Genomic DNA, 17,488 nt, shown 5'->3' on the forward strand with positions numbered 1-17,488 from the left:
CATTCAGCTTGGAGGGTGAAGGGGTGAAGGCCCGGCCTCCCACTTGAGTTCTACGTGCACCTTCCCCCTGCCCCACCAATCAGCGTCCTTCGGGTGCGTTAGGTACCATCGTCCATCACCTAAGAGGGCAGCTGACTCGATCAGCCCACATCCCCATCCTGTTAATGAGTTCAAGATCGACTTTCTTCTGTTTCCTGGCAGAAGCAAGGAAGGCTCAGGCTCCAGGTAAGCAAGGATGTACCTGGTCCCTTCACCTCACAGGGAAGATTAGTTTAGTCCTGGTGAATCCATGCCTGAGCTCTTTTGTCCACAACCCGACTTCCTCAAAACTTCTCAGGAGCCAAATCCTGTCCTGATTAATTTGTAGTCGGTGGGAGATAACATTTTTGTTTTTCGAACTCCAGGACACTTCGCATTCCAGCCCCTCAAACGCACTCTTTCCCAGCAGGCACCTCCTTCTCTCACCAGCAGAAGCTGCCATCTCAACCTCAACTTCTCTCTGGATTCAGGGTCACACTTCGGGGGGTAAACGGAGACACTGACTGGACCTCGGTAGAGGGGGGGAGCTGCCCTGCTTGGTGCTTCCGTTTCTAGATGGCACCTCTTCCTGTTCAGAGCGCAAAAAATATTCTCTAGAAGGGTAGCAAGGTGGAGTGGAAGGGTGCAGGATCCGTCCCACAGCCCTCAGGCACCCAGAGGGAGGGAACCCGAGAGAGAGGGTCTGCAGGGCTCGCTCACGGAGAGCGAAGGGAGGCGGCGACTGCGGGAGCCCCAGCGACTTTCTGAAGGCTTCGTCCCCCTTTCTTTAATTGCATCAGTAGTTGAGACCAAGCAGCCCAGTCGGCGGCTGCCGAATAAGCCAGCTTATTTAGACCCTACAGCGATGCACTGCGAATCTCCTGGAGGCCTTTGCACAAAGGCCAGTGGTGTCTGCCTGGTTTTCACCCCCGGGAAATGGTTGGAAAAGCAGGGTACACGCTCCACATTTTACTCCCTTTTCCAAAGGCAACCGGCTAAAAATCAGAGGCCCCTAAAGCTAGTTCTCACTTTTATAATACCTGTTAAAAATGAGCACTCCGCCCGAACAGGGACTTGAACCCTGGACCCTCAGATTAAAAGTCTGATGCTCTACCGACTGAGCTATCCGGGCTCACAAGGAAGTGTTGCACTCCGGTAAATGAAATCCATGTAATCGTTTGCGCTGCAGCTAATGGGCGGGGTATCACGTGAGTTTCCGGACTCCTCCTTTGTGTGTGATTCAATCCAATTCCAGTCCAGAGACCCCACGGCTCCGGGCAGGCGAAGTGGGGAGTATGGAAAGAAGGTGATTAAGTCGCTCTCTGGCAGATAAATACAGATTTCTCAAATAAAACAGAACACGTCCTCTTTTATATAGAGACCCCTTGGCAAACGTGAATCCTGATTTCTGCAAAACCCTGCGGAGGGAGGAGAAGCCGCTTACTCACTGTCCCCGCCCCTCCGCGATTACTTGCCCTAAACCCAAAGCGCACAGGGTCGCAGACCACAGTTCAGTGTTAAAGGTACCAAGTTGCTACTTCTCCCGAGAAGCGCCACTTCGCAGTTCCTTGTTCCCATCCTAGGCGCCCACGAAACCGATGATGAGCTGGAAGAGACGATCTGGGGTCCAGCCAGAAGTGGCGGCAGCCACCACCGCCCTGGGCTCTGAGAGCGCGCCCGCGGCCCGCTCGCCACCCTCTCCCGCCCCGCCCCCACGGGCCTGGCCTCTACGCACGCGCGCTCACCCCGCTCTGGGTAGGCTGAACCCACCTCCCTCCACTTCTCACGCGTACGCGCCACTATTTTCGTGCTACAGATCCCGCTATACCTTTTCAATCCTCTGGGCCTTGGCTCACGGTGTTCCCTCCAACTGGAATGCAACCTCCCTTTCACTTCTTCCCCTTCGTCCGCCCAAAGCACTTTTGAGGACTCGGCTTAACCGCCATCCCACCGGGGAAGCTCTTGGTGACCCGCAGCATCCCTGTTCTCCTCCCCTGCGCTGTGGAGCTACTATACAGCTGGTAGCAGACCTTTGGGACGATGTAATCAATGCTTTAATAGGGGAATATATACTTTGGTAACACCGAGGAATGACTAGAAGGTGGGTAGAGCAGAACCTGGCCGGAAAAAAAGACATTAGTTAGAACTGTGCCTTGAGAGGTGAGTAGGGGTATGCCCGGCTTGCGAGCTTGGTGGTGCAGGCAGACACACCTGTCTTCTTCTCGGAGCTTCTTGCTTGTATCCAAATACTTCCCGAAGGGATTCCTCAGGCTGGAAACTGGGAAGGGTTTGCCCTTTCAGGGCAAAGGCCCAACATTTCCTACGAGTATGGTGCCCACGTTCATGGTCCCGAGGTGGTTGACCTTCGTTCAGAGCACTTTTTCCTCGGGAGCAATAATAAAAATCTCACCCTTCCCTCTTACCTGTGTGTAACACTTTAAAGCATGCTGTCTGGGGGGATAGAGATTTATTTATTTATTTTTTCTTGGCTCGGAGCATTGTGGGGGCCGTCAAGTCTAGAATCCGTTGGGTTGGCCAACAAGCTGGAAATTCAGGTAAGACTTGATGTTGCATCTTGAGTCCAGCTTCAGCAGGGCAGCCTGCTGGAGGCTCAGGCGGGCTTTCTGTGCTACAGTCTAGAGGAGAATTCCTTCTTCATCAGAAAACCCCAGTCTTTGTTCTTAAGCCTTCACCTGATTGGACGAGGCCCACCCACATTATGGAGGGCAACGTGCTTTACTCGGAGTCCACTGATTTAAATGTGAATCACATCTAAAGAATACCTTCCCAGCACCACCTAGACTGGCCTTTGGGCACCCTAGCTAGCCAAACTGACACATAAAATTCACCGTCGCACATGGCGACATACATCATGCAAAGTTTGAACTGCCCGATCTATTCATCCACCATTTTGTTTTCCTTCCTTTTGATAATCATTGAATTTTTCAAAGAGTCCCTTCAGCAAAATGCATCCTTCCACCCAAGAGCGCAACGTTTTGGGGAGCTGAAGCCCCTCATCAGCAGGCATCTTGGCACAGATTAACAGAAAGGGGAGGACAAATAATAGGTCCAGAAGCAATTCCTCCATGTTGCCTTTTTTTTTTTTTTTTTTTTTTTTTAGCAGTACGCGGGCCTCTCATTGTTGTGGCCTCATCTGTCGTGGAGCACAGGCTCCGGACGCGCAGGCTTAGTGGCCACGGCTCACGGGCCCAGCTGCTCCGCGGCATGTAGGATCTTCCCTGACTGGGGCACGAACCCGCGACCCCTGCATCGGCAGGCGGACTCTCAACCACTGCGCCACCAGGGAAGCCCTCCATGTTACCTTTTATGTGAGGACGAGGTCTCATTCCTCTCTCCCCATGTCCCAGCCTGGGAGCTCGCAGAAAAGAAAGCATATTCCCTGAACGTGTGTCCCGTCGCACTGCCTTGAAGGGAGTGGCTCATCACCTTAACATGATTTTTTTTTTTTTTTAAGATTCATTCCAGCTTCCAAATCTCCCTTTCCTCCAGCCCCATCCCAAGCCAGAGCGGACAGCTCTGGAAGCCTGGGACCAGGTGAGATGGCTGATTCCTGGGGTGTTTCCTGGTTATCCCCACCAAGGTCTCGTCGGGTGGTGATGAGAACAAATCAGCTGATGGAAGCAAAGGCGTTTTGAAACCTGAGAGATGAGGATAAGAAATTACCAGTCTCTTCTGAAATCCGCTTCGTCCTGACGATAGTTTCTGAGTATCTTTCCGGGGGCGCGGTGTGGGGCGGAGGGGCGCATTCAGAGATGTGTGGGGATATGATGTACAATAGTGGTTTGCGATTTGGCGAATAAAACTACAGTTAAATTTGAATTTCAGAAAAATAACTTATGTGTATTAATGTCCCATGCCAATCTTTGGGAGGCTTATACTAGAAAGAGTCATTGTTTCTCCGAAATTCAAATTTAATTGGGCGTCCTGTATTTGATTTCGTAACGCTAGTTTAGACATAAACCAGAAAGGAATTCCAACCCTACCCCACCCCGCCGCCACCCCCATCAGCAAAAGCTGTCCTTGTTATTTGTTAAACCCCAAGCTGAAATCGAGGATTTCCTTCTGTGCAGCCCCGCGGCCCGCACGTGGTGGCTCCGTGACCGCCAAATCCCCCTGCGGAGCCCCGGCGCGCCCGGCCCAGCGGAGAGAGAGTCCAACGCCGGCAGCTCCTGGAACGTGGCCGGAAAGAAGCCGGAGGGCTGGGGTGAATTAGAGAGCGAACGGCTCACGGTGTGCGGGGAGAGCCCGCCGGCCGCACAGAGCAGCTGAAGAGCAAAGACATAAATCCCTTTACGGTTTCCTCCTTCCCAGAGAAAAGAAAGAAAATCGGCGCCCCCTTCCGCGTCCACCCGAGCACATTATCATCTATGCGCAAGTGAGACCTGGGTGGCAGCCTGAGATCCCGCCCTTACAGAGGGGGAGACGAGTACGCCCCCCCCCCTTACAGAGGGGGAGACGAGTACGCCTACTATTGAGAAGAGGATAGTCACGGAACCGTTGTCGAAACCCGGGATCGAACCAGGGACCTTTAAATCTTCAGTCTAATGGTCTCCCAACTGAGCTATTTCGTCTTTCCCTGGAAGAGGTTTTCCTCATATCTATAATGAAATAATATCTGTTCCATTGCAGCAAAAAAGGATTCGGATATAGGTTCAGCTGGAGGTAGGCACTTAAGAAATATTAGAGGTGATGAGTCAAGGCCTCTGTTCATAAGCTAGATGTGATAAATAATTTTACTTTTCTCTGTTTTTTAACTACCCTGCGATTTGCTTTTCTCATTTAAAAATGAATCATGGACTTTTTTTTTTGCATGTCAGCTATGTAAACCTATTTCATTCTTTTTAACCCATGCACAGTATTGGATTGTATGGATATAACACAATCCATGTAATCAAATTCCTAATGATGGACATTTTGACTTTTTTCCCCTAGGTTTTATTATTAAAAACAATACTGCAATGACTATCCTTTTGTATTTGTTTTTCTTGTGAGAAGGCAGATTTCGCAAGGCTAAAAGACATGAACATTTTGAATTTTTCAGATATTGTCAAAGTGGTCTCAAGAAATGTATGCAAGAGGACAGACAGGAAGGCCATCTGTAAAGATTTCAATGTCAATTTTCAATGTTACCTCCTGGTGAAGTATACATAGAGTCATTGTATCTGTATGTTAAAAGCATTCATTTGCTAAACCTAACTATTTAAAGTATACCTCAATTTTTGTAATCTCATCTTGGCGTTTAAAAAATTTGAAACATATAGACATTGTCAAAATGTGGAATTGGCTTAGACCTCTCAAACTCTGAGAAGCAAGCTGTGGTTTAATAATATCCCCTAATATGCTGATTTATCCCACCTCCTCCTCCTCCCATTTCATAATTTTGTGACCCTTGTGTTTATATATATATATATATATATATATATATATATATATATATATATATATATATAAAATTGCACTAGCCCTAACCCTAATTGAATCAGAGTCTCTGCAGATGGGGCTCAGGATTATATACTTTTTTTTTTTTTTAAATAAATGATTGTTTTACATCACTAGGGTTTTTGTTTGTTTGTTGATGTTGAGGGTAGGAGTTTATTTATTTATTTTTGCTGTGTTGGGTCTTCGTTTCTGTGCGAGGGCTTTCTCTAGTTGTGGCAAGCGGGGGCCACTCTTCATCGCGGCGCGCGGGCCTCTCACTATCGCGGCCTCTCCTGTTGCGGAGCACAGGCTCCAGACGTGCAGGCTCAGTAGTTGTGGCTCACGGGCCCAGCTACTCCGCGGCATGTGGGATCTTCCCAGACCAGGGCTCGAACCCGTGTCCCCTGCATTGGCAGGCAGATTCTCAACCACTGCGCCACCAGGGAAGCCCAAGATTATAAACTTTTTAACTTGCAGGTGATTTTAATGTGCAGCCTCTCTCAGCATCTCATTCCTCAGTTCTTACAAAAATGTAGCCATTACATTTGGACCCGTGTTTTAAATCTCTCACTCAACCTCTCCACAGGCTCCTCCAACTCAGAATGCCCCCAAATGAACCCATCTTTCCCTCTAGACTTGTTTAGCTTGCTACCACCTTCCTTCTAAGTTTCCTGAGCCAGAAAAATACAAGTTCGTTCCTCCCTCCCTCCCTTCCTCTGCTCTCCACCAAGAATCATACTCAAGCGCTGTTCTTTCCAGTCAACACTGGAATGCCTGCACTTCTCTTCATTCTCACAACTTCTCCAATCTCTTAATTGATCTGACTACCTGTCAATCATTTTCCACACGGGAACCCATCACCCTGCTTACAAATCTTTCACTGGCTCCCTTGCTGAAAACGAAAACCAAGGTTTCTTTACGTGGTATATAAAGACTTCCATGACTTGGGCCTTATCTCTCTCCATCACTGTATCAGTGCCCTCTCCTTGACCTTGAACTCCAGCCATTCATGCAGCCATCCAAAAGCAGGATGCTTTCCTCAACTTTGCTCTCCATCTTTATCCGTGCAGCATCTTATACGGTGCCCTTCCCCTAACCCCTGTTAAACCTGCAACTCTCAACTCAGATACATTCTCCTAGTTGTATTGAATAGAAGGCTTCCCTGACATGTCTTTATCCCCTCCCTCCCCACTCTCTATAGGCTTGTTGCCCCTTTACAGTGCTTTCATGCCGTTTATCAAACTAGATTGTAATTGCCCGTTTATCTGAGCTCTTTCTTGCCATTTGTATCTCTAAGGTTATGCAACAAGCTGGAAGTCAATGTTGAATGAATGAATGAACGAATGGAGACATTCCTAGCCATACCTATCTCAGGGCCAACTGGTTCTTTACTAACTTCTTAAATCACCTGGTCAAACTCAGGTATGACCTCTGCAAGGCTACTTATAGAAGATTCTGAGCTCTTTAGTTCTTGCCTTTAAAGATGCTTCATCTGACCAGCTTGCTTCCTTCCCCGGGGGGATCATTGTGAACCCCAAAAGGAGCGCTCTACTTGAAAAGACAGTAGGGAGGAAAGTCTGAGGAGAACATAACCACAGATTATTTTATGAGCTTCAGAAGGGAAGGCTTGAGGGATGCTTCCCACAGGGCAGGGCACAGTACTGGGCAAAAGCCTTATAAACTTTTAGAAGCAAGCTCTAAATTTTGCTGATCTTCGGGTTTCACAAGGTATATACCTTACAGTGAATAAATTCTAAAGATTTTTCTACACGTCCTTTTAGGACTATACTATAGGTTGATTTTCACTTATCTTGCAGAAAGTAGAGCAGACCTTTGAAATTTATAGGTATAACATTTTTGTGGGACCTCCGAGGTCCCTGACAGGTGTAATTTTGAATGCACGAACAAGCTACACTCCTCGGGATCCACATCCCAAGCCATCATGTCACAGTAGCCCATTGAAGGACTAAAGGAGGGATTATTCAAATGTTTCACGTACAGTGGACTCTGCCCCTATTGGAGGAAATTACATACCATACGGTATTCCCAATTGCAGGATGCAGCTCTCACAAGTGTCAAGGGTCGACTACCATGGTTTTTAGCTTGCCAGAAAAAAAACGTTGTCGATACTTAACATCAAGGCTAAGTGGCCTTCCCAAGAACCAGGCTAGAAAAGATGGCCCCTGACAACATAGCTGATTTTGTGGGCATGAGAGCCTTGAGAAACCAAGGAGCCAGGAGGCTGAACTTCAAGGATGCTCCTTCCAGGACATCCCTGGCGGTCCAGTAGTTAAAGAAGACTTCATGCTTCCAATGCAGGGGGCGTGGGTTCAATCCCTGGTTGGGGAACTAAGACCCCACATGCCACATGGCATGGCCAAAAAAAAAAAAAAGAATGCTCCAATGCACCTTCCTTCATGTGGGACTCCCAAAATGGTATTATCCACATTAAGAAGCTTCTGGAAACAGAGATACGCATTTCTGCACGATGTATAATCCAGGAGGAAATGACTTAACTACCAGCCGCCTTCCAACCCAGTTTCTCACAGAGCACAAGTTTGTGAAGGTCACAAACTCTGGGGTTCAACCAACCCAGCTTTGAATTCCAGTACTGTGACTAACCAATCAGCTATGTGACCTTGAGTAAATTTATTTAGTTTATTTTTTGAGTGCCTTTCCTCATATTCAACATGACAACTGTAAAATATACTTCTTGATATTGTTTAAGTGGAAGCCGGGCAATGCTGAGAGCTCCAGTCTCAGCACTCTGGACGCAGCAGCAGACGCTCAGTGACACGCGGGCCCCGCTCCGGGCAGGAACTGGCGCTCCCCGCGACGGGAGGCCTCTCCGTGCCCCTCCGATCACTTTGCCCACCTTCTCCCCTCCCTGAACTGTGCAGAGAAAAACTGAACGAGCATTTTCACTGTCCTTTCCTTCTCTCCAAGGTCTTCAAATCAATACTCAATTGCTTGTGTTTCAAAATATAGAATTTGAATCCTTACACGGAACAGCTAACTAAGATCCTGAAAATCTAAATGGGCAAGATAAGTTAAATTCAAGAAAACTTTTATTTTTTGAGGTGAAACAGGCCCAGTACCAAAAACACTGGAAGCCACTCCCCTATGGCAAGGTGGGACCCTGACAGTGACGCGGCACTGAAGCATCAGGGCCTGTTAAAGCTACTCATGTGCTCGTTAGGTCCTCCGGAATGTGGCTGGATAGTCGAAACATCTGGAAATCCGTGCCCAGCTTTTCCTTCCATCTCCCATGAAGACCAAGTTCCCAGACTGCCGAGAACAAATCACCGAGGGGCCACTTCTCCACCTCTTCCCACTGTCTCCTCCTTAAGTAGAAGTGAACCAGACAAACAATATGACTTTTAAAAAATTATTTAATTTAGTAGTTTTCTTGGAAAAAAAACAATAAGGCAAAAAAACCGAAAATATATATAGTTTTGTTTTGTTCTGATGTGACTTTATTTCACCTGAAGGACTCGAAGCCTCTTCCATTAGCAGGAGCCTCACTCGGGATCAGGCTGGAAACGTAGTGCAGATGGCGCAGGAAGAACGGGCAGCGGGGGCGGGACACAGAGCAGGGAAGTTCCGCCTGTCTGGGGAGTTCCCGCCGTCTAAAGCTCTGCCCCCCACCCCAGTAACATCAACGCTTTTACGGGCCTCCTTGAAGGCAGCAGCCCTGCAATGATCCCTTGCTTAGGCTGGGAATCGAGTTTGAGTTTGTAGGAGGAAATTCCCCAGGAGTTGTCCCTCTCTCAAGTCCATCACAGCTAGGAAGGAAGGGATGGTGGGCAAGGAATGAGAGTACTATTTACCCGGTATAAATCCAATTTCCCTGCAGGGATGGCTTCCTCTGGAATGATTCTCCCCCCTAGGACCCCACACTGGCTGAGGCTCGGCAGTTAAGGAACAGGAACAAAAAACACTAACAAAAAGCATACAAGGAAGGCACCTCGATTTGTGATCCTCAACCAAGGGTGGGTGGCACAGGGGTTAGATTTCTGAACAAGACGACTTAAACACAGAACAAAACACTGAAGGAAGCCAGGGCCCAGCAGGAGCAGTTCTCTTACCCACCCCAGTGACAGCGCTTTTAGCCCGGATTCCCAGGAAGAAGGCTCTTTTGCGGATCAGCTCTGTGTGCTGAGATGTGGACAGAGGCAGGCGGAAACCGGAAACTACCCCCCTGACTTTCTACCCATACTCTTCCGAGTAAGAGAAGGAAAAAAGGTAGGAAAGAGGTTAGGATTTCATTTTCAAGAGCCATGTAATTAGAAGAGCAGAGTTGAGACAGCAGTGGGCACCTCAGGATACAAACCATGGACAAAAGTCCCTGCTCAGGAACCGCTGGGTGGGGTCCTGCTCAGGTCTGGAAGCTGTGAGCCCCTGAAGGAGTGGGAAGCAGAGGGGGCTCCAATCCACATCAGTGTGTCCAAGAGAGAGTCCCAGGGAGATAAGTGATATCAAAAATCAAGATTCTTAATGGGAAGAAGGAAAATCAAGCCAAAAAAGAATTAGATTTTTCTCTACATATATATAATATACAGATACTTAACGCATTATTCCAGAGGTGGCTCCAGTCCATGGGGCTTGAGAGATGGTGAAAACTTATTCCAGATAAACTCCTTCTCTCAGATTCTGAAGTGTATCAGAACGGGACAGGTAATGCTTTGCTCCACGGGGCACAGACCCCGGTCGGTGCTGTGCGGAGGGAGAAGAGAGGACGGGAAAGCAAGAGTGGCCGGCAGTCTTCTTCCATCCTGCCTCGTGTTCTCAGAAGTTCTCCGCCTGAGCGAGTCGGTAAAACCCCTTTGTGAGGATAACGCAAGCCTCCTACCGACCACCCAGGTGGCCCTGGTTGCTGTCAAAGGAGATGGAGAACGGCAGCAGGGTGTCTCACGCGAGTGAAGATCGAAACTTCCAAGAATTTAACTCTGACCGTCCCGGCCTTGCAAAACAGTCCCTCTCGCAAGTGTTCCAGCGCCACAGTCTTCTCCACAGGGACACCCCGTTAAATCGAGCCCATCTGTGAACACTTCACAACGTCACGCCTCAGCTCCACCGCGAGCATTCACGGTGCCTCTGCCGGTAAGTCTTACGTGTTTGTGTTGAATGGGAACCTCTAAAATCAGCTCTCGCTCTGAACAGCGCCGGACTCCCCACATCCCCGCGTCCTCCTCCTCCGCAGGTCTGGGCTGGGCAGGCTCCGTGGGGGGAGGGGGAGGGGCCGAGGGGGAGGGGAGGAGTCGAGAGCACGTGACGCCGCAGAAGTGGGGTGACACTAACACTCGGCCAGGACGCCCCTCCCTCATCGCACACACAGCATCTAGAATGTCGGTTCAGTTTCAATCAGCTAAGGCCACCAGCCAATCACCACCCACGGTGTCTGCTCCTGGTGATTGATTTGGAAAAAATGATTGGTTAAGACAGACCAGCTTGAGGGACGCTCTGGGTAAGAGGGTCGCGACTGCCAGCTTCCCCGTGCACCCTCGGTCCTCTTCTCCTTTGGCTCCTCCTCTCGTCAGGGTCAGGGCCGGTTCAGAAAATGTCCGGGCACGAGCTCCAGTCCTGCCTCTCCTTGCACTCCCAGTACGCCCCCCTATAGACGTGGGCTAGCTCCTTGGTGACGGGGTCCTTCTTCCGCTCGAACCACAGAGCCTTGTAGGGGTCGTAGGGCGCGCCTAAGAGGGAAAGAGGGTGAAGAAAAACAGCATTAGAGCCGAAAACACGCGGGCATTGGCCGCGCATCGGGGCTGGGAAGCAGAGTGGAAGGCGTCCGCTACCGTCCTCCGTGGCTCTCACAGCGTCGGCTTCTCGCTTCTTTCTGGAAAGCCTCTGCTTCTCCTCCAGGCGCTGCTTCTCAGCGTTCGCCTCATCCCAGCGCCCGTTCTCCATCAGCCTCTGGTCGGGCCGTAACCGGCTGTCCGTGGGGGCGGTGCCGGCTTCCCAGGCATTGAGCGTTAGAGCCAGCTCTGAGAAGTAGTACATGTTCTCTGCGTTCTTCCTAAAAGTGAAGGGTGACAAAGAGGACGGGTAGTGCCGGAGCTGAGAGCCTTGTCAGTTGAGGAGCACCGACTGAGTTCGCTGCAAGGGCTGCTGCGTCGCCCAGGCTGCTCTACGGGCGGAAAGGCTCCGGGACCGCGTCAGGCTCGCCTCATTAAGAGACCCGGCTGGACCCGAGTCCCCGTCCCCTCCCCAGGATCACTCAGCGGGACAGCTTTCTGGGCCTGGGCGGTGCTCAGGTGAAATTAGGAAGGATGAAACATTCTACTAAATAAAACTTCTTTCTTCCTGTTTCCTCTGCTTCCTTTTTAACCTCTTTCTGGGATAATCTTGGCTATTACGGAGGACTGAACATATTAAATAATGACAGGAGACAAATGGCCTCCCTCTTAATTTATTTCCAAAGTCCTGCACATTATCTCAGGGACCTTTATGCTGCTGCTCTAGGCCTTTGGGCCACAGGTGGTGGGCATCCTTCTCCTCTAGCCACTCCTGAACAGTTTTACTCTAAATTATAGAAAAACACCCTTCTGAACCGCAATCCCAAGGACCTCTAGGAAACACCAGATGTTTCTGGCAGGCGTCGCATGAATAGTTGGAACTCTCCGGGGACGCGGCGCGCGCTACAAACCAACCACGCAGGGACAGCCTTCTGGCCAGCTCTCCAGGTCCCGAGACCCCGCGCTCAGCCCCTCACAGAATTAAGCGGGGAGGCAGGCAGAGATGCCACAGCACTGCTCCAAGGCCGAGGTCACAGCAGGCCCCGGGCGGGACCCACACGGGTACTCACGGCAAAGGATTCCGCTTCCACAGCGTGACCCTGCTCTCCTCTGCCTCGTGGCCTCGCTGCCGAGCATCGCCCCCATTTTCCCCGATGACTGGCTGTACTTTGAAACACTCCATTTTCTCATCCCACGTCCCCAGCAGGGCAAAGTGAACTTTTCCTGATGGATCTGTCACTTCCCCCGTCACCTACAAAGAGGGAGAGCAGGGCTCTGGAGTGCGGCATTCGCCGTGTTAGCTTACCTGACGACGCTGGAAACCGAAGTCCTAGGGTAAATACTGGTTAAATCCTGTTATGACAAACTCCATGGAGCCATTCAAATTATTTTGTTATGTTTTCTTGAGCTGCTTAAAATAACTGAGCCAAGAGTTGGAGGTTTCATCACCGTTTTGTTGTACGGATTTTTGTTGTAATGATGTATGTAGGAAAAGGATCTGACTATACTCAGAATTATGTTATATTCTTCTCTCCAGAAATCAGAGAGAGCCACAAACAGATTTCCTCACTCTCCCATCAAAACTCACGGCACAATTCCACTGCAGTGGTACCGGAACTCTCACTCAGACTTCACAGGGCTCAAACTACCCATGACTTCTTCCTGTAACCCTTTCCTTCATCCTTCCTCGTTTCCCATTTTCAAATCTCATTGCTCTTTTTTTTTTTTTCTGGCCACGCCTGCGCGGCTTGCAGAATCTTAGTTCCCCGACCAGGGATCGAACCCGGGCCCATGGCAGTTGAAAGCACCCTAACCACTGGACCACCAGGAAATGCCAATCCCTCATTGCTCTTGACTTTTACTCTCTAACTTGTTGTCTTTTGCTGGCTTTCTCCTTTTTCATGAACACACACAATCCATCCATCTACACCAGCTCCAAAGGAGCAGACTTTCTATAGGATACACACTAAGTGAAAAACATTTTAATTTCAACTTCTCTTACCTTTCTTGCTACATCCCGAGAGAAGTAGCTATAAGGAACAAATTTAAGATTGCACTTGTCTCCTGTCTTGTGATTCACAATATCGATTTCACCAGACTATAAAAAGAAGAGAATCATGGATTGGTTTTATTAAGACTGGATGACTTGAATACATGCTAAGCCCCATGCCTCATAATTCTTTTCAATCTTACATTCTAGCTTTCCTGTACTTCAGATTCAGGTCTCAGCCAACCTTGAGATGCTGTGGAATCCCTTTGTAATCTTGGTATATGCCAGGTTGGAATCGAGGCCAAATGACCTTTTTTAAAAAAACTGTGTCGCACGTTCAGTGGCATAATTTGACCTTCAGCAACACACTGACATTCACGTGATAATTTACCTTCCCAACCATCCTCCACTCGTACCCTTCATGAACTCTGTGCTTCAAGTATTCTACTCACCGTTTCAAGCCTACATATGGTGGGCCTTTCTACACTTTATTCATGGCATTTTCTCCTCCTTTCTATCTTGCAAATCCCAAAAAGCTCTTTAAGACTCAGCTTCATTCCCACATCTACCGGGAAGCCTTTCCTGACTGCTCAGACAGTATTCCCTCTCTTTACTGAATTAACTGCAACCATTGTGTTAAAAGCAAATTGACAATGAATTAGATAGTTTGACAGTTTGTTTGTTTGTTTATTTATTTATGGCTGCGTTGGGTCTTCGTTGCCAAGTGCAGGCTTTCCCTAGTTGCGGCGAGCGGGGGCTACTCTTCGTTGTGGTGCGCGGGCTTCTCACTGCGGTGGCTTCTCTTGTGGCAGAGCATGGGCTCTAGGCACGTGGGCTTTAGTAACTGTGGCACGCAGGCTCAGTAGTTGTGGCTCGAGGGCTCTAGAGCACAGGCTCAGTAGTTGTGGCGCACGGGCTTAGCTGCTCCGTGGCATGTGGGATCTTCCCGGACCGGGGCTTGAACCCGTGTCCCCTGAATCGGCAGGCAGATTCTCAACCACTGCGCCACCAGGGAAGCCCCTAGATAGTATTTTAGTAGAGCTCTTACACTAGTCTATTTTGTCAAATACTTTTCATCCTACACACATCTGTCATATATCTCCAATGATAACATAACTCTTGGCAGGACAATGCCTCATATGACTTTGTACTCCCAAGACCTAGCGCTCAGCCCGGCAACAAACGTGTGAAGAATAATGAAAGGGTGAAGGGCGGGCGCCATGTTTATTACTTTCCTGTATTCTTCATAGTACCTAACACAGCCCTAGTAGACTAGTCACTGAATGAATGTTGTAACTTGGTCATTTATAGGTAATAGTTTGTGGCACAGAAACTCGGGGAGTTTGGGGGTGGGATTACTGCCTGAGAGAAGTTCCTTAGGCAGAACCGATAAACCAGTAACAGCAGTCTGGGGCCAGCTCACGTGTCCTAAATACTACAAAGATGGACGTAGGAAGGTATTTGTCTGAACTTCAGAAGCATGTCGAGTTCCTTGACTCACCTGATCAATCCACAATTTGCCCACGATAATGTTGTGCACCGTTGTGGTAACTTTTTTCCAAGTGTAGTGGTGCCCGGTTGCGTGGAAGATACAGTGGATGCTACCTAGAAGCAGAGAGTGGTACACAAATTAAGCCAAATATTAGCAAAATAGCACCTCGCTGGCTAGAAATAATGATGGATTTTATTTTATCAATATTTCTTACTCTTAAAAAGAAAACAATAAGTCAAAAAGGACTTATAACCTCTATAGATGTTGAAAGCACTGATTGAATTTTTCACGTGATTTTAAAATTTATGAATAAAATATAACTAATGAGGACAAACACTGACAGCTGATACAGCTTAGCTGGGAAGTAATATTCTACAAATGTAGAAATAAAAATGAAAGCAAAAACCCCCAATCTTTTCATTAACTACACCTGCCATACTAGCTGCAAAATTTACAGGAACAGGTCACATCTGCCCCAACATGAAAAAATAAAGCGGCATTATGGAAAAGAGCACACATTGGTAATCAGTATTGGGGACAAGCCCTACTGTTTGTAACTAGCTGGGTGACTTTAAGCAAACCACTTGTCTACCTATGGGCCTTAATAGTAAATTTTTTTTAAAAAGGGAGTAGTGGATAGAGCAGCGGTACTGGCTCCACCACTCATTAGATGTGTGAGCATGTGTTGTATAATAAAGAATTTGTCTGGTCTTCGTCCAACCTCTAAACCCTTGCAATTTCCCAAGTGACAATAGTGTCTTTGTTACTCATGAGGGCCCTGGTGATATATGCCAGTGAGGTGCCTCAGGTGGGCCCCGAGATAGCTTATGCCAACAAGATGACTTAGGACGAGGGTGGGCCAGAAAGACCCACCATGTCATTAGAGAGCAGCGGCTGCGGGTCACCTGATATGGGCTACACCTGGCCTCCTGACCTCCTGGGAACGATATTTCCTTCCGTCCAGGGAGGGAAGGAGGCCGGGATATTGAGTTCAGTCACGTGGCCAAGGATTTGATCAACTGTGCCCACACGATGAAACCCCAATAAAATCTCTGGACAAGGAAGCCTGGTGGAGCTTCTAGGATGTTAAACACATCATTGTGCCAGGAGGTTGCTGGGCCCTGATTTCATGGGGAGACGGCATGGAAACTCATGTCCAGGATCCCCCCACACCCTCTTGCCATGTGTCTCTCCAGGGGGCTGGTCCTGATTTGTACCCTTTATAGCACTCAGTACGTAAGCTCTTCTCCTGTTCCTAGACTCTCAAATGAATACCAAACCAAAATCAGTGGCTTCAACAGGGGTGAGTGGAGATTCAAAATAATCAAAAAATTTCAGAAGATATATACATTAAATAATACAGTTAATTCCAGTAACGGTGTAACTCTAAGCTCCCTCTGTAACCACTAATGAAACGAACCCTAAACGTGGCTGGGGCGTGTCTTTCTTGTACAAAAAGCTTAAAGTAGCCCTGGTGGCTGCAGCAGCAGTCAAGCTGATGAGGGCGACAGTGGGGACAACGACACTGGCAGTTAGCAATGGCAGCTCTGCTGAGGGCACCTGCTGTGTAGCAGGCACTGTGCTCGGCTCTCCTCACTCACTCACTCCTCACAGGCATCTTCAAAAACATCTGCTCTGCCTCATTACGGCCTAAATCGCTTGTTCTTCACCACTACAGTCTAAGCCACCAGCAGCTCCTGCCCGAACCTCTGTGCGGCCTCCCAGCTTCCACTCTGGCCCCCTTCAAGTCTCTAGTCAAAATGATCTGTTTAAAACATGTCATATCAACTTTCCACACCATAAAATCTCTCCACTGCTCCCCACTGTAGTTAGAATAAAACTCAACTCCTTTCCACAGCGTGCAAGACGTGACAAGAGCAGGCCCCCGCCCACCCTCTGGTCTCATCCACCGCGCCCCCCTCCTCACTCTGAAGCAGCTGCTGTGGCCTTGCTGTTTCTCACGCGTGCTATGCTTGCTCCATACCCAGGGCCCTCATCTTCGGGTTTGTTTCTTTTTGTTCTCAGGTCTCTGCTCAAAGGTAACCTTTTCAGAGAAGTTCCTGACTCGGCTACAAGGGAACACACAACACTCTCCTTCCTCCGTCATTAACCCCATCTCCGCTTACTCTATTTTCTTCACTGAACCACCACTATATAAAATCAAAGTACTTGTTTTATTTACTCTTGTGTCTACTTAAGAATGCAAGCTAAATGAGGGAAAAGCAGCTCTTGTTCACCATTATGTACCCAACTAGAATAGTTACCAGCATACAGTGGGCACTCAAATATTTGTTGATACCTTAGCTGCAGGCTACATCTGTATCCTACTGCAGCTATGACAAACTTTGTGGCTTAAAATAACACAATTTGGGACTTCTCTGGTGGTGCAGTGGTTAAGAATCCGCCTGCCAATGCAGGGGACATGGGTTCGAGCCCTGGTCCAGGAAGATCCCACACGCCGTGGAGCAACTAAGGCCGTGCGCCACAACTACTGAGCCTGCGCTCTACAGCCTGCGAGCCACAACTACTGAGCCTGCGTGCCACAAGTACTGAACCCCGCGTGCCTAGAGCCCGTGCTCCACAGCAAGAGAAGCCACCACAACGAGAAGCCCTCGCACTGCAACGAAGAGTAGCACCCACTCGCCGCAACTACAGAAAGCCCGCACGCAGCAATGAGGACCCAATGCAGCCCAAGACAAACAAATAATAAATAAATTTTAAAAAAATAACACAACTTATTCTCTTACAGTTCTAGAAGTCAGAAGTCTAAAATCAAGGTGTCAGCCAGCAGGTGTGTGTTCCTTCTGAAGG

At 48.7% G+C, this 17,488-nt stretch overlaps 1 protein-coding gene and 2 non-coding genes across 3 annotated transcripts in view; all 3 read right to left on the reverse strand.

Annotated features, from left to right (window-relative positions):
• Nucleotides 1-1,077: 1,077 nt before the first annotated feature.
• TRNAK-UUU (transfer RNA lysine (anticodon UUU)) lies at nucleotides 1,078-1,150 on the reverse strand. The gene has a single exon. It is a non-coding gene; the product is annotated as a tRNA-Lys (tRNA).
• Nucleotides 1,151-4,537: 3,387 nt separating this feature from the next.
• TRNAF-GAA (transfer RNA phenylalanine (anticodon GAA)) lies at nucleotides 4,538-4,610 on the reverse strand. Its single transcript has one exon. It is a non-coding gene; the product is annotated as a tRNA-Phe (tRNA).
• A 4,221-nt stretch (nucleotides 4,611-8,831) lies between these two features.
• OSBP (oxysterol binding protein) overlaps nucleotides 8,832-17,488 on the reverse strand; it is a 34,350-nt gene continuing 25,693 nt past the window's right edge. Inside the window, exons 10-14 of the mRNA XM_059070444.2 lie at nucleotides 14,687-14,790; nucleotides 13,198-13,293; nucleotides 12,266-12,447; nucleotides 11,256-11,476; nucleotides 8,832-11,153 (exon numbers count right to left, since the gene is read on the reverse strand). Of these exons, the coding sequence (XP_058926427.1) occupies nucleotides 11,011-11,153; nucleotides 11,256-11,476; nucleotides 12,266-12,447; nucleotides 13,198-13,293; nucleotides 14,687-14,790 (746 nt within the window). The 3' untranslated portion in view covers nucleotides 8,832-11,010. The remainder of the gene's footprint in view (nucleotides 11,154-11,255; nucleotides 11,477-12,265; nucleotides 12,448-13,197; nucleotides 13,294-14,686; nucleotides 14,791-17,488) is intronic.

Source organism: Kogia breviceps, chromosome 7, assembly GCF_026419965.1.
Source record: "Kogia breviceps isolate mKogBre1 chromosome 7, mKogBre1 haplotype 1, whole genome shotgun sequence".
In the NCBI taxonomy this organism is placed as follows: domain Eukaryota; kingdom Metazoa; phylum Chordata; class Mammalia; order Artiodactyla; family Physeteridae; genus Kogia; species Kogia breviceps.